The following is a 15,900-nucleotide window of genomic DNA, read 5'->3' on the forward strand; positions in this document are numbered from 1 at the left end:
TCGCTATTTTACTAGTACTTGATCTAATTGTCGAGTGACCATTCCTGGCAATTCATTTTTTTTTACAGACCTAATATATGTAGATCGAGATATCGGACTTATTGCTGTCCTGGCTGGTCTAGGAAGCCAGATACTGGTCTTTGTATCATTCGTAAGCTTTTAAATTTATTTTTTTTCTAATTAAAAAAAAAAAAAAATTAACTAAATTTTTAAATGATTAATTTTTTTAAAAATTTATTAATTAAATTTTTTAAATTACTAATTATTTATTTTTTCACCCAAAATTTATCAATTTAATTAATAATTATTTAAATTTAAATAAATTTATTAACAGCAATATGTGCGCGCCGTTGCGGTAATGGAAGATGTATTCGACCAAATGTTTGCCTCTGTGACGGAGGGTCAGTGTCAGCATCTTGCAGCAGCATAACCAGCAGCATCCTATCAGTTTCATCTCAAGGCTCTTCTTCCTCCCCGAGCCGAGGTAATAAATAACAAATAGCCGTCAAACAATCAATAAAACCTGTCAATTTTGACAGGTTTAATAAATTCAATAAATTAAATAACCCGTCTTGTCGATTCACTGTATTGATTAAATGAAGATGACCAGCTCTATAGCTAATAAACTGACAGTTATATCAATTATTATTTATACTTAAAATATTTGACAATTGCCAGCAAAATAATTCCTCGAAAAAAATTAAATTATAAATTATAAATATTTAAATACAGGACATGAACCGAGGGAGCGACAAGAAGATCACAGGGGTCTGCAGACGCAAAACGGCGGAACCTGCAGAACGCGATGCATAAATGGGAATTGCGTTGACGGGAGGTGTCAGTGCAGAGCTGGGTTTGAAGGAGAATTTTGTAATGAACGTAAGTATATTAAATAAATAAATAAATAAATAATAATAATAATTCAATTTAATTTAAACTCTTTAAAACAATTTTTTGAAATTATGTTTATAATAATTTTTTTTTTAATTTTAATTTATGTTGAAGCAATTTGCCGAGAGCCATGTTTGAACCAAGGAAGATGCATTGGGCCCGATCGCTGCGCGTGTATCTACGGATACACCGGAAGACGCTGCGAAACAGACTATCGAACAGGCCCTTGCTACACCAAAGTCAAAAACGGACAGTGTCTAGTTCACCTTCAGGGGGTAGTTTGCACGCGACAAATGTGCTGCGCTACTGTCGGCAAAGGATGGGGCCATCCTTGTGAAAGGTGTCCTGCGAGACTTGACTGCGAAGTTGGGCATCTGAAAAATAATCAAGGACAATGCTTAGGTAATAATTAAACTTTAAAATTTCACTTATAATTATTATTTTAAATAATAATTGTTGGATTTTTAAGATATCAATGAGTGCGAAGCAATTCCTGGGCTTTGCGCGGGTGGAAAATGCGTCAATACTCCAGGATCATTCACTTGCGAGTGTCCAGAAGGTCAGGCAAGAGATTTGGAGACCAATGAGTGCACGGATAAAAATGAATGCGAGGAAGAAGGAATTTGCAGTGATGGAAAATGCATTAATACTGAACGCGGGTATTATTGTGTGTGTAATCCTGGATTTATTCAGAGTCAGGATAGACGATTTTGTATAGGTAAGTTTATTTTATTTATTTTATCCTTAAATAATCGAAATATTTTTAAAATTCTAAAATTATCAGACGTTTTTCAGACAAATAAATTATTTTAAAGAAAATTTTTCAGCGCAATTTTTTAGAAATAATTTATAATCTTTTTTATTCAAATTATTAATTAAAAATATTAAAATTACAGATGGACGTCAAGGGCTTTGTTACACGGCAGTAAATCGAAATGGACAGTGTAAAAATCGCTTGGAAATCCGATTAAGCAAAAAAGATTGCTGTTGTGGTAAAAATATGGGTCGTGGTTGGGGTGACGAGTGTTACAAATGTCCTCTTGTCGGAACAAGTGCGTATAAAAATTTTATAAAAAATTTTAATAAAAAATTTTTTACTTTTCTGTTTTTTATAAATTATTAATTAATTAATAACTTGCAGACGAACATCACAAGCTCTGCTCAGAAGCTCCGAGCATCGCGATAAATGAATGCGTCCTCCGACCGGACATCTGCGGGGGAGGAAAATGTATCGACACCCCTGACGGCTACGAATGCGAGTGTCTTCCAGGATATGTAAAATTAAATGGCAGATGCGAGGACGTGGACGAGTGCCAGCAGGACTATTGTCAAGGCGGAACGTGTCAGAATTTGCCTGGAAGTTTTCTTTGTCACTGTCCTACGGGATTTGTCGTTTCTGGAGAAGGAAGATATTGCAGCGGTTTGTGTTTATATTTTTATTTTTATTTTTAAATTGCTAAAAAAAAATTTTAATAATTAAAATTTTTAATTATAATTTTTTTTACAGACCACGATGAATGTCAAGATACAGGAATGTGTACGAATGGTCACTGCACAAACATGAACGGTTCATTCAAATGTAAATGTAACGACGGCTACGTTCTTTCGCCGTCTAAGAACACATGTATCGGTAAATACCGTTTTAATTTTATTCATACGCTGTCTTGAGCTTAAATCTATTTATTTACCAGACTATCATCGTGTATGTGTATCAATATATATATATATATATATATATATATATATATATATATATATATATATATATATATATATATATATATATATATATATATATATACGTCATATATACCTGATAAATATTAAAGTTTGTGAGGATAAAATATTAGCTCGAGGGATTCCCTCGATTTTCTTCGCGCTATATTATCCAGTATAATTTACAAGTCAGCAGTTTATCACTTGGTAATAATATTTGAGGATAACGACCAGCTACAAGCAATGCGGAAGCCTTCCAGCTACATGTCCTATCTAATTTTTTCATTTCATTTATTCGTTGTTTTGATGTTGATATTAATATTAATATTATATTAGTAAACTTATTCAAATTAAAAAAATTTTTGCTCCAATCTAAAAAATTTTAAGAATGTAGAAATTTACTGAAAATATAAGAAATAACATTTTTTTAAAACGAAAAATTCTTTTATCATGCAAAAAAAAAATGATTGATTTTATTTTTATTTATTTATTTGAAAATTAAAAGTTTTGAACTTTTGACTGAAAAAATTGAAAATAAAAAAAAATTAGTCTTTGAAATTTTTCATTTTTATAGCCAGAAGTTAAAAACTTTTAATTTTTAGAATAGAAAATATAAAAAAATTTTTTTTACCCTTTTTTTACTCTAAGAAATTTTTTTTCTAGCAAAAAAAAATTTTTTTTTTATTTTTTTAGAGATTTATACTTTATATAAATTTTTAAATTTATTATAAAAATAAAAATAATTTTTTTATTCGCTCTTATGGCATTAGTAAGGAGATATGCTATAAGTTAATAATTTCAAAATTTTTTTAGACATCAACGAGTGTTCAGAAAACCCTCGAATTTGTTTAAATGGAAGATGCGAAAACACGCCTGGTTCCTATCACTGCGTCTGTCAATCGGGATTCACACCATCAAGGGACAACACTTTTTGCGTTGACATGGACGAGTGTTCGACCACCGGGATGTGCGACAACGGAAAGTGTGTTAATATGGAGGGTTCTTTCAAATGCGTTTGTGATTCTGGGTTTAGATTAGGACCCGACCAAAGTCACTGCATCGGTAAGATATTATTACACATTATTTATAATAATATTTTTAAATAATAATAAATTTATTTTCAGATATTGACGAGTGTCTGAGCTCACCGTGTCAAAACGGCCGATGCAAAAACACGCCTGGAAGTTTCAGGTGCGAATGTAACCCTGGTTTCAACCTGGGACCGGATGGTAGATCATGTTTAGGTGAATAATTTATTGTAAATTATAATTATCATTTTAATTAACTTGTTTGTTGGTTGAAAATTAATTGCAATAACTTAATCGGCAGATACCCGGCGAGATTTATGTTACTCGCAGTACAAAGATGGCCAGTGTTTGAATCCGACGTCTACGGCTGTGACCAAATCTAGTTGTTGCTGCTGTACTGTTATTTTAGGACAACCTCTAGGATGGGGAAGTAATTGCCAGGCTTGTCCAATGCCCAGGACTCCAGAGTTTGAGTCTTTGTGTCCTCATGGCGCTGGAATGACTTATAATGGAGATGGTAATATAAGAAGAATATTATTTAAAGTTTAAATAATTTTTTTTTAATAGAAAAAATTAAATATTTTATTCAAAATTATTACTATTTTAAAGATACATGTTTAATAAGGGATTACGGAAAAAACAAATTGCAAATCACTTTATATTTGTGTAAATTACAGTTCCCATCAGCTCAAAAAAAATAGTTTCGAGAAAAACGCGTTTTCGTTGTCACAAAAATGACTATAACTCAGAAAATATTCGGAATTTCCATATAAAACTCTTGATATATATTTTTGAATATATAAACTTTAATTTAATAAAAAAAAAAATTTTTTTAATTTCAAAAAAATTTTAAATAAAAATTAAAAGATTTAATATACAAATTTAGGAATTTTTTAATTCTAAAATTTTTAATTAAAAATTAAATATTCAATTTTTGATTAAAATGTTGGAATTTAAAATTAATTATTTAATTTTTGACTAAAATATTGGATTAAAAAATTTTTTCGATTAAAATATTGAGATTGCAAATTAAAAAATAATTTTTTTTTTTTATTTTAGACATAAACGAATGCGCTCAAAACCCAAACATATGTCTGAATGGTGGATGTGAAAATCTGATGGGCACCTACCGTTGCATTTGCGACAACGGCTATCAATTAGACGCGACCGGGAAGCTATGCAGCGACATAAACGAATGCGAATTAGAAAGCTCGCTGTGCTCAGGCGGCCAGTGCAGAAACACCCCAGGGAGTTTCCAGTGTGTGTGTCCAACTGGTACCCGGTTCAACACACAAAATCAGATGTGCGAAGATGTCGACGAGTGCGAAGAACTTGGCGCTGATGTTTGTATCAATGGAATCTGCATAAACACCAAAGGCTCTTATCAGTGCGAATGTACTAATGGGTACATTCTTGATAACACGGGTCATATTTGTATGGGTAAGTACAATTTTTCATCAAAAAGCAATTTTACTAAAATTAGCTGTCTTAAATTAATAATAAAATTCCTAACTTGATCAAACAGACAATCGAAGAGGCTCATGTTGGACAAAAATGGTCGACGGAAGATGTGAAAACAATTTCCCCAGACTAGCACTGAAATCCGAGTGCTGTTGCTCGGTTGGAGTCGCTTGGGGAAGTCCTTGCGAGGCTTGCGACTACTCCTTGTGTGACTGTTCTAAAGGATACGCGAAAGTTGACGGCAAAGCTTGCGCTGACATCAATGAATGCGAATTGAACAGTGGAATTTGTAAAGGAGGTGGCACCTGCGTCAATACTGATGGGTCTTATCGCTGCGAATGTCCTCCAGGACTTACTCTGGACCCTATACGTAAGTTTACAGCTTGTATTTTTAGAGATACAAGCTCATCCCGATGTTACACTCATCAAGAACTTTCATTTAAGTACCCACATGCATTTTTGATATATTTTTCATATATACATATATGTATATATATATATATATATATATATATATATATATATATATATATATATATATATATATATATATAAATATATAAAATATATGAAAAATTGATATGGGTACTCAAATGAAAGCCCATCAACGGGATGGGCTTATATCTTTAAAAATGTCAATAGTTGACAAGATACAGGGTCATTTCTTTATTATGTAGCTAGAGCTAGAGCTTTTTTGAATGCAGGCTAAGTACTTATTTTAATATATATATATATATATATATATATTAGGGTGATTCAAAAAAAAAGAATATTTTTTTTTTCGTTTGGTACTCTGAAAAATAGGTTCCTAGACACCTCCAAGAAAGCCTCTCCAAGCATGAGTTCTTAATTGTAACGGGAAGGTCCTCCTTCTTACAGTTTTCTATTTTTTCTTATTATCAGATAGAAAAATTTATATCTCGCTTCCAACTACTTGAAAAAATATCTTGTTCCTTAGATTTTGTAGGAAATTGAATGCTCTACAAAAAAGGTCTCTTACGATTTTTTCGTAAACCCAACCGTTTAAAAGATATTAACGGTTAAAGTTTGATTATTTTTGGGAAAATTTTTTATTTCTTATGAATTTTATAACTCAATGAAAAAAAATCATTATGAATGATGAAACTCATAGTTTTGTAGGAAATTTACTGCTCTATGAAAATGGTCTCTTATGATTTTTCGATCAAGTTGAGCGTTTACGTGATATTCATCGTCAAACATCAATGCATATCAATTTTTCTAGTTTTTGATCAATAATTCGAAAAATTTCAATTTATTCTGTGAGTTTCAAGGAAATTTAGACAAATTTGAGTTTTTATTATAAAAGCAACTCCTATAGATGTTTTCTGTTCAAAAATTTGAAAGTTTTTATTCTAATAATATTTTTTTTAATTTTATCTTCAATAATTTAAAAATCTTAATCGCGTTGTCATTTATTATTATGAAATTTGTTCAGTGCGTATTTTTAAATTTTTTTCACAAAATATACATAAAATTTTCGTTCGAGGGGATTTTTGTTTTGAATTCCATTTCTTCTTCTGTTTGTCTTCTGAAACTAACGCCATCTATGTTTTTACTCTCAACTATCTTCAGTATCTACCCATTTAATACCGTATTTTCAGTGTTCCTAAAACTGATCATCTTGAATACGTAATAAAATAATTCATATTAAATAAGTCTTATAATCATCACATAAATTTATTTATCATCAATTAACCTACAATGAATAAAGAAATACGTTTTATCGGAATACCTCTACAAAGAATTTCGGAACGTAAGTTACCAAAAGTGAAAGAGGTTATGCGTGTGTTTTTCTACCAACTTAAAATTTTAAAGTATTCAATCAAACAAAGTGCTAAAAATTCAGTTGACCAAGTTATTGAACTGTGGAGAAAAAAATTAGATTCCAACTAGTGGAGCTCCTAATGCAGTCAAAAATTTCTTCGCTATCACAGTCAATGGTTAAAATTACAAAAAAATTTCGATAAAAAGAATTCAGCGCAAAACCAAAAGGAAATGAAATTTCAGACTGATCTTGAACAATTATTCGACATTGTGAGCGAAAAATCCTTAAAAGTGCTTGATGATAATATTAGAAAGTTGTATTTGGATCAAAAATTCGGTACCCATAAAGAGATTCTTTCTAATAATGTACCTGTATCAAACTTAACCACGACTATGATGGGAATAGATGAGAGTAGTAAGTATCTGAGATATTTAATTATTATAAAGTCAGGTAGTAGTGTAACTTTTCATAGATGACTAGATGACATTTGACTAGACAATTTTTGGAGTCCTTTCTTAATTATTTGTCATCAAAATGAATAAATTCTATACATTTTCTTCGTTTAATTTATAAAACAGATCTTATTCCAGACTTAGATCAACCGTCTACCAGTCATGCGATTGTTCCAAGTGAAAAATCAGAGTCGTTCTCTACGTATACATTAAGTGGAGTTACAAATTTTGGATCTGATTCAGAGTATGAACCTCCAATTCCGACAAAACGAGCAAAACTTGATGTCTTAACTCCTGAAGTCATTTTTGGACTCGACCGAGCTAATGTCAGCAGTAGAAATGCGATGTTTATTATTGCTCCGGTTTTACTAGCAGTAGGTATTAAAATTGAAGATACAACGCTCAGTTATAGTTCAATTCAACGAGCTCGTATGCTTCAAAGAGAAGACATTGCTAAAGGACTTAATGACAACTTTAAGACACACGATAAATACGTTGTGCATTGGGACGGAAAAATGCTGAATGACCTTGTTGGATCAAAATCTGTGGAACGGCTACCAGTTATTTTAACTGCATTTGGTACCGAACAATTACTTGGGGTTCCAAAAATGAATTCTGGGACGGCAGACAATCAAACATCAGCCATTTTATCGACATTGAGTGAATGGGGTATTACTAATTATGTTAAGGCGATGTGTTTTGACACGACGGCAGTTAATACAGGTAACTTATCAATGATAATTTAATCTAAAAAATATTTAATTATTAACGTTCTAGTTTAATTTTTATTGCTTACTGAATTTCACTTTTGAAATTATTGAGAATTATTTACTCATTTGGATTTTAAATATAATCTACAATTTGTTGAAAATATTAAATTTAACGATAGTTATCTATTTTCTTTATACAGGAATTCATAACGGTACATGTAAGGCAATTGAAAAGACTTTGGGAAGAGAGTTAATCTAGTTACCATGTCGTCACCACATTTTTGAGATCATATTGAGAAGTGCATTTGAAGTATATTGGCCTGTGTCATCTGGGCCAAACGTACCAAACGTACAAACTGCAATAGAGGAAATTATTTACAGTAAAAGTGTACCGTTATGTTGAAAATATTGAAAATTATATGGCAGTTGATAATTAAATAAATAAATTCTTCGATAAAAAAAGTGAAACACATGTGAAACACACTAAATTGAATTATATATTTAAAAAATGCACTAATTTTTTGTTTTAATGTAATCAAACATGTCCAAGACTAAAAAAACTAATTAAAAAAATAGTTCATAACATATTTCTATTCATAGAAACTCAAATTTGTCTAAATTTCCTTGAAACTCACAGAATAAATTGAAATTTTTCGAATTATTGATCAAAAACTAGAAAAATTGATATGCATTGATGTTTGACGATGAATATCTCGTAAACGCTCAACTTGATCGAAAAATCATAAGAGACCATTTTTATAGAGCAGTAAATTTCCTACAAAACTATGAGTTTCATCATTCATAATGATTTTTTTCATTGAGTTATAAAATTCATAAGAAATAAAAAATTTTCCCAAAAATAATCAAACTTTAACCGTTAATATCTTTTAAACGGTTGGGTTTACGAAAAAAATCGTAAGAGACTTTTTTGTAGAGCATTCAATTTCCTACAAAATCTAAGGAACAAGATATTTTTTCAAGTAGTTGGAAGCGAGATATAAATTTTTCTATCTGATAATAAGAAAAAATAGAAAACTGTAAGAAGGAGGACCTTCCCGTTACAATTAAGAACTCATGCTTGGAGAGGTTTTCTTAGAGGTGTCTAGGAACCTATTTTTCAGAGTACCAAACGAAAAAAAAAATATTCTTTTTTTTTGAATCACCCTAATATATATATATATATATATATATATATATATATATATATATATATATATATATATATATATATATATAAATCTCCTGTCACGATGTTTGTCCGCGATGGACTCTTAAACTACTTAACCGATTTTAGTTATTTTTTCTTTTAATTGTGTGTTTTGTTCCAACTTGAGAGATAGGATAGTTTTCATTTCAATTCATGGTCGCAATGTTTATTAATTAACAAAAATCCACTCTTATAATTTAGATGAAAAATATGAAAATATATCATGTAAGCAATCTATTCGTAACGTGATAGGTCAAATATATCATAAGCATGAAAATATATGCAATTTCTAAATTCAGGCGCGCTTGCGCGCGCAAATTTAAATTCTAGTGTTTATTAATTAATAATAAAATGATTATTTATGTTGATTATTGTTATTAATTGTAAGTTATTAATCATAAGTCTAAAACAGATGGCGCCTTACAGTTAACTGTAGTACTGCCTGACATGAATATATCATAGATGGCGGTTCGTTTTAATTCAAATTTTCTCAGTGTTGTGCACATTTTCCAAATCACTCAGCCACAGCAACGCGTGGCCGGGTCGCTAGTAGATTATTAAAAAATAAAAATAGTTTAAACTTTTTATTTACCAATTTTTTTAATCCTTAGACTCAGCTTGCATTGACACCAGACAAGAAACTTGTTACATGGACTACCGCCACGGCCAGTGCACATCTCCAATAGAGGGTCAATTTTCAAAGAGTATCTGCTGCTGCTCTGTAGGTAGAGCGTGGGGCAACGACAAGTGCGAGCTGTGCCCCAAACAAGGCACTCAGCAGCACATGGAATTGTGTCCGAAAGGCGAGGGCTTCACCGACAGACAGGACATAAACGAATGCGTGGAATTCCCCGGGATGTGTTTGAACGGAAGGTGCAAGAACTCCATCGGGTCTTACAGCTGTCGCTGCAACCAGGGTTACGCTCTGGACGAAAACGGACTCAAGTGCAACGACATCGACGAGTGCGAGATCATGCGCGGAGTCTGCGGGAATGGAACCTGCGTCAACACTCCAGGAACTTTCCAGTGCGACTGCAACGAGGGATTTCGCAGCAGCGAAATCATGAAGATCTGCATGGACATCAACGAGTGTGAAGAAACTCCCGGGCTCTGCCGCGGTGGGACTTGCAGGAATATTGAAGGAGCCTTCAAATGTATCTGTCCTCCAGGCCATGAGTTGAGTCCAGACAAACAGTCCTGCAAGGACATCGATGAGTGCTCCAGGACCAGCGGAATCTGCTCGAACGGTGTCTGCGAAAATATGATGGGAACTTACCAGTGCATCTGCGACGACGGGTTCAGGCAAACTGGGATGAAGTCCCACTGCGAAGATATCAATGAGTGCGCTGTCGGCAATGGCGGCTGCGAAGATATTTGTATCAATACTCCTGGTAGCTTCTCTTGTGCTTGCAGGTAATTTTGAACTGTAAAAAATTTTTAGTCGGGAAATTAATTTGATTTTTTTTAGCTCTGGATTTGGACTGAATCTTGATGGAAGAACCTGCGCGGATATTGATGAGTGCAAAGACAATCCTAGGATATGTAATGGAGGACAGTGTTCTAATTTACGCGGGTCTTATTCTTGCCATTGTACTGGAGGGCTTTTGCCTGGAAAAGATGGAACTTCTTGTATAGGTATTTTATTTTATTTTATTTAAGTATAAAAAATTAATCAAGCTATGGATCTTGATAATTATTTAAGATTTAAAAAATTAGAACATTTTTTTTTGTTAACATAATTAAAAATATTATTTTGACATTTTTAAAGGTAACTATGTTTTTTTTTTTTTTTTTTTTTTCCAGAAAAATTAGTAAAAAGTAAAATATAATTTTTTTTTCTTCTTTTGCCTAAAAAAAATCTAAAGTAAAAATTCTAATTTAATTGGCTCCTACATGGAAAAAAGTAAACTAATAAATAATAGTAGATTTTTAATAAGTAATGAACAACTGCTAAAAATTACCATTTTAAACAGTAAAATCGTGATTTTAATAATCACTATGTAATATTTATCATTTAAATGCTACAATTTATTTTTTACATGGAAGAAAATACTATTTCAAACAGTAATATTTGCTATGCAAATGTCTAAAATGTTAAAGTATAATAATTAAGAATTTTGACTTTGATATTTATCATTTCGTACCTACAAAATGATCGCATGATATGTAAAAAGTATAAAGTACAGTTACTAAATTTCTAATACAAGCAACGTCAATATTTACAAAGTAAAATAGTAAATTTTAAACGCAACGTTAAAAATAAAACCATAATTATTGACTTGCTTAGATTGGTAAAATAACCAGAATCCGAGTGAATTTTACAGCTTACTTTTTTCCATGTAAAGATATATTGAATCTAATAATTAAAAATCATTTAATTCTCTATGATTCATTTTTGAAATTAGAAAATACATAAAATATATAATAAAAATTTTTTTAAGTGCATTTCCTAAATTTTACAAATTTTGTATCAATATCTTCATTTATAATTTCATAAAAAATTATTAAAAGCCTTTTTTTAAGCGCTTGAACTAAAAAATTGCCTCTAATTGATTAGTAAAATAATTAATTAATTTATTGCAGATATTGATGAGTGTGTTATCCAACCGCGAGTTTGTGGTTTCGGAGAGTGTAGAAATACCATCGGTTCATTCGATTGCCGGTGTGAGGATGGTTATTCCGTAAAACCGGACGCCGGACCCGATTGTACGGATGACGATGAGTGTTTATTGAATGCTTATTCCTGCAGCGAGTTTGCTAATTGTCGCAACACTCCTGGATCTTATGAGTGTACTTGCCACGACGGGTTCACCGGAAATGGAATCGAGTGCAGAGACATCAATGAGTGTCTCGTTAATAATGGTGGGTGTGATGCTAATGCTCAGTGCATCAACACCGAAGGTTCTTTCAAGGTAATTTCAATTGTACCATTAATTTATTGCAAGTAATTAAAATCACAATTATTAAGATTGATAAATTAAATTTTAGTGTATTTGTGACGCGGGATTTCGCGGAGATGGCTACTCGTGTCGGGACATCGACGAGTGCACCAACGACCCTTCGCTGTGTGAAAATGGACACTGTCTAAATTACCCTGGGTCCTTCAGGTGCGAGTGTGAGATGGGATTCATGCACCCGGAAGAAAATAATGAACAAGCTTGTATTGATATAAATGAATGCGAGATGTTTCACAATTTGTGTGTTTTTGGCAAGTGTGAAAATATATTTGGGATGTTCCGGTGCGAGTGTAACGAGGGCTACAAGCTGGACGGCTCTGGAGGAAATTGCACTGATATTGATGAGTGTGAAAGCCCTCAGGCTTGTCAGTATGGTAAATGCGTTAACACTCAGGGTAAATATCGCTGCGAATGTCCGCCGAATCATGAACTTGTTGAAGCTGGCAATGCTTGTGTTGGTAAGTCTTTTTTTATAATAAGGTAAAAGACCCAGTTAAAAAAAAAAAAATCAACTCTGATAAATTAATAAATATAATTTTTTAATTATAAATTTTAAGATAATTGATAATTTTGTGAATGTTTTATTTTAAAATTGCAAGTGTGGATAAAAACAACTGGGTCTTTTACGTTATTGAAATTTTTAGACATCTTACTCAATAAAAAATTATTTAAAAAATAGAAAAAAAATTTCCACGTGTTAGAAATAAAAATAAAAACTGTGATTGAAATTTTTCAAAATATTTTCTTATTATTAATTTATTTATAAAACAAAACTAAAACTTGTTAGATATATATATATTTTTTTTTCTATATTTATTATTATATTCAAATAATTATTAAATTTTTTTTCAATTATTCTAAAAAAATTAAATTAAAATACTAACACCAAAAACAAAAATTCCAGACAGACGAGAATCATTTTGTTACACCGGGACGGAAAACCTGGGCGGACGTCCTCAGTGTATCTTCGACATGTCATCATCAGTAACGAAAGCAACATGTTGCTGCAGCATCGGTAGCGCATGGGGAACTCGGTGCGAGCAGTGCCCGGAAATCGGTAGCAAAGAATTCGAAGAGCTGTGCCCGGGAGGGCTGGGCTACCGACCGAACAGCATAACGGTAGTGCTAGAAGACATAAACGAGTGCGAGGAGCACGAGAACATCTGCCAGAACGGGCACTGCACCAACACCTTCGGCAGTTTCATGTGTTCCTGCAACGAAGGGTACATCCTAGACCCGACCAAGACCAGCTGCACGGACATCGACGAGTGCGCTCTGCACCCGCAGATCTGCGGAGTCGGGTACTGCATAAACGACCAAGGAAAGTACCACTGCGAGTGTCCAGAAGGCTACATGTCGATGCCGGGGGGAAAGGAGTGCGTGGACATGCGGAAAGAGCTCTGCTACATGAACTACGAAGGCGGGCAGTGTTTCAACCCGATGGTCCATCCGCAGACTAAGATGCTGTGCTGCTGCTCAATGGGCGCCGCATGGGGCTCTCCTTGCGAAAGGTGTCCAGGCGAGCGGACCCGCGAGCATGAAATTCTCTGCGGAATGGTCCCCGGGCAGATAATGAACCCCATCACAAATCACACCGAAGAAATCGACGAGTGCGCGCTGATGCCAACGATGTGCACTCACGGGCGGTGTCTGAACACCCCCGGGAGCTTCGAGTGCCAGTGCGACATCGGGTACATCTACGACGAGGACTCCCACCAGTGCATCGACGAGAATGAGTGCCAGCAAACTCCGAATCCTTGCGCAGGAAACGCCCAGTGCGTAAATTTACAGGGCAGCTTTGAGTGCCGCTGCCCAGCGGGATACAAGTTAGGAATTTCCCAACGGAGCTGCATCGACATCGACGAGTGCTACGAGCGCCCTGGAATCTGTTCCAACGGAGTCTGCAACAACCTTCAAGGTTCCTTCCAGTGCGTGTGCCATCTGGGCTACGCTCTGACCCGGGACCGGGATTTCTGCGTGGACATCGACGAGTGCCAAAGGAACCCCAATATCTGCAACAACGGGACCTGTGTCAACACTCTAGGCTCCTATAAGTGTCAGTGCTACGACGGATACAAACTTTCTCCAAACAACGACTGCGCAGACATCGACGAGTGCCGGGTGATGCCTTTCCTCTGCAGAAATGGCCGCTGCAAGAACTTAGTCGGTTCTTTTATCTGCGAGTGCGCTGACGGGTACACTTTAGCGCAAGACGGCCAGCACTGCCGTGACATTGATGAATGCCAAGAAATCCCCGGGCTGTGTCCTTCCCCCGGAAAGTGCCAGAACTTGATGGGCTCGTACATCTGCAGCTGCCCTCCAGGATACGAACTGGACACTTTGAAGAAGAGGTGTGTTGACGTTGACGAGTGCGTCGAGACGAAGAACATCTGCGAGAACGGAAAGTGCATCAACACTGACGGCGGAGTGATCTGCGAGTGCCCGGAAGGGTTTAAACTGAGCGACAAGTGGAACTCGATGACCTGTGTTGATGTTCGCGAGGAACAGTGCTACGATCGCCACCGCCGAGGACAATGCTTGGCGCCGCGAATCGGCGAGATGACCAGGAAACACTGCTGCTGCACAATGGGCAAAGCTTGGGGGAGAAACTGCGAGACTTGTCCGCGGGAGCACTCCGAGGAATTCAAGCGGCTTTGCCCTGAAGGCTCGGGGAGAGACGACACCGGGGTGGATTTAAACGAGTGTCTTTTTATGCCTGACGCCTGCTCAGGCGGGGACTGCATCAACACTGACGGGTCTTTCAGGTGCGAGTGTCCGCCAGGGTACACGTTAGACGACACCGGGCGGCGGTGCGTCGATTTGAACGAGTGCTTGCACAACCAGAACATCTGCGGGAACGGAAGCTGCGCGAATGTTGAAGGAGGGTTCGAGTGCTCCTGCGCGAACGGATTCGCGCCTGGGGTGAACCAAGTCTGCGAAGACATCAACGAGTGCTTGGAACTCGGGAACCAATGCGCGTTCCGCTGCCACAATGCTCCCGGCTCTTTCAGGTGCATTTGTCCCTACGGATACATCCTTGCTGCCGACGGAAGACACTGCATTGATGTTGACGAGTGCTCGACGCCTGCGAACAATTGCAAGTTCCAGTGCAAGAACTTGATCGGGTCCTTCATGTGCATCTGCCCGCCTGGCTATCAGCAGATCGGAATGACTGATGAGTGTAAAGATGTTGATGAATGCGCGGTTAATTCAGGGCTCTGCAGAAATGGACAGTGTATTAATTTGGAGGGAAGCTATCAGTGCAGGTGCTATGACGGCTTTGAAACGAGTGCAGATGGAAAGTCTTGCGTTGATAGGAGGGTTGGCTACTGCTTCTTGAGGACTGTCAGTGGAAGGTGCTCTGCTAGGACCTCGGAGTTGAAGACCGTGACCAAGGCTGACTGTTGCTGCACTATGGGAGCTGCCTGGGGTCCTCACTGTGAATTATGTCCCTCCAGGGACTCGGATAATTACAATGAACTATGTTTGGACAAAGGGTTCTCTGTTGATGGACAGGACATTGATGAGTGCACCGCTATTCCTGATCTCTGTCGGAATGGAATGTGCATCAATACTCTGGGCTCCTTTAGGTGTGTTTGTAATAAGGGCTACAAAGCTGATAAAGCTGGAACTCATTGTTTAGGTAATTATTTTAATTATTTGAGAAATTATTGATGTTATTTTTAAGGATG

General features: G+C 35.4%; 2 protein-coding genes across 4 annotated transcripts in view; both read left to right on the forward strand.

Annotated features, from left to right (window-relative positions):
- Window positions 1-15,900, forward strand: part of LOC141535333 (fibrillin-2) — a 29,553-nt gene that overhangs the window by 10,857 nt on the left and 2,796 nt on the right. For both annotated transcript variants that reach the window (XM_074255202.1, XM_074255201.1), the window contains exons 3-20: window positions 69-151; window positions 335-484; window positions 733-879; window positions 1,006-1,293; window positions 1,361-1,609; window positions 1,788-1,943; window positions 2,033-2,311; window positions 2,399-2,521; window positions 3,421-3,669; window positions 3,732-3,851; window positions 3,937-4,152; window positions 4,695-5,075; window positions 5,161-5,466; window positions 9,863-10,664; window positions 10,720-10,886; window positions 11,835-12,163; window positions 12,240-12,666; window positions 13,113-15,851. In XM_074255202.1, the coding sequence (XP_074111303.1) occupies window positions 69-151; window positions 335-484; window positions 733-879; window positions 1,006-1,293; window positions 1,361-1,609; window positions 1,788-1,943; window positions 2,033-2,311; window positions 2,399-2,521; window positions 3,421-3,669; window positions 3,732-3,851; window positions 3,937-4,152; window positions 4,695-5,075; window positions 5,161-5,466; window positions 9,863-10,664; window positions 10,720-10,886; window positions 11,835-12,163; window positions 12,240-12,666; window positions 13,113-15,851 (7,211 nt within the window). The remainder of the gene's footprint in view (window positions 1-68; window positions 152-334; window positions 485-732; window positions 880-1,005; window positions 1,294-1,360; window positions 1,610-1,787; window positions 1,944-2,032; window positions 2,312-2,398; window positions 2,522-3,420; window positions 3,670-3,731; window positions 3,852-3,936; window positions 4,153-4,694; window positions 5,076-5,160; window positions 5,467-9,862; window positions 10,665-10,719; window positions 10,887-11,834; window positions 12,164-12,239; window positions 12,667-13,112; window positions 15,852-15,900) is intronic.
- On the forward strand, window positions 6,692-8,838 carry LOC141535345 (uncharacterized). Of its 2 annotated transcripts, none has more exons than XM_074255217.1 (3): window positions 6,692-7,296; window positions 7,461-8,057; window positions 8,245-8,838. In XM_074255217.1, the coding sequence occupies exons 1-3, from the start codon at window positions 7,113-7,115 to the stop codon at window positions 8,301-8,303; spliced, it is 840 nt and encodes a 279-aa protein (XP_074111318.1). In that variant the 5' UTR covers window positions 6,692-7,112; the 3' UTR covers window positions 8,304-8,838. The 2 variants fall into 2 exon arrangements, with proteins under 2 accessions (XP_074111318.1, XP_074111319.1); XM_074255218.1 differs by having other exon boundaries at window positions 7,473-8,057.

The sequence above is a fragment of the Cotesia typhae genome, unplaced genomic scaffold, assembly GCF_013202065.1.
Source record: "Cotesia typhae breed Kobodo isofemale line unplaced genomic scaffold, CoteBio_Ctyphae scaffold_13, whole genome shotgun sequence".
Taxonomy (NCBI): domain Eukaryota; kingdom Metazoa; phylum Arthropoda; class Insecta; order Hymenoptera; family Braconidae; genus Cotesia; species Cotesia typhae.

Excerpts from the sequence above, each read along its gene's own strand:
- LOC141535345 (XM_074255217.1), top strand. The coding sequence starts at position 7,113 with ATGAAATTTCAGACTGATCTTGAACAATTATTCGACATTGTGAGCGAA. Across the intron at positions 7,297-7,460 it reads GATGGGAATAGATGAGAGTA|ATCTTATTCCAGACTTAGAT; the intron begins GTAAGTATCTGA and ends TTTATAAAACAG. Across the intron at positions 8,058-8,244 it reads CACGACGGCAGTTAATACAG|GAATTCATAACGGTACATGT; the intron begins GTAACTTATCAA and ends TTCTTTATACAG.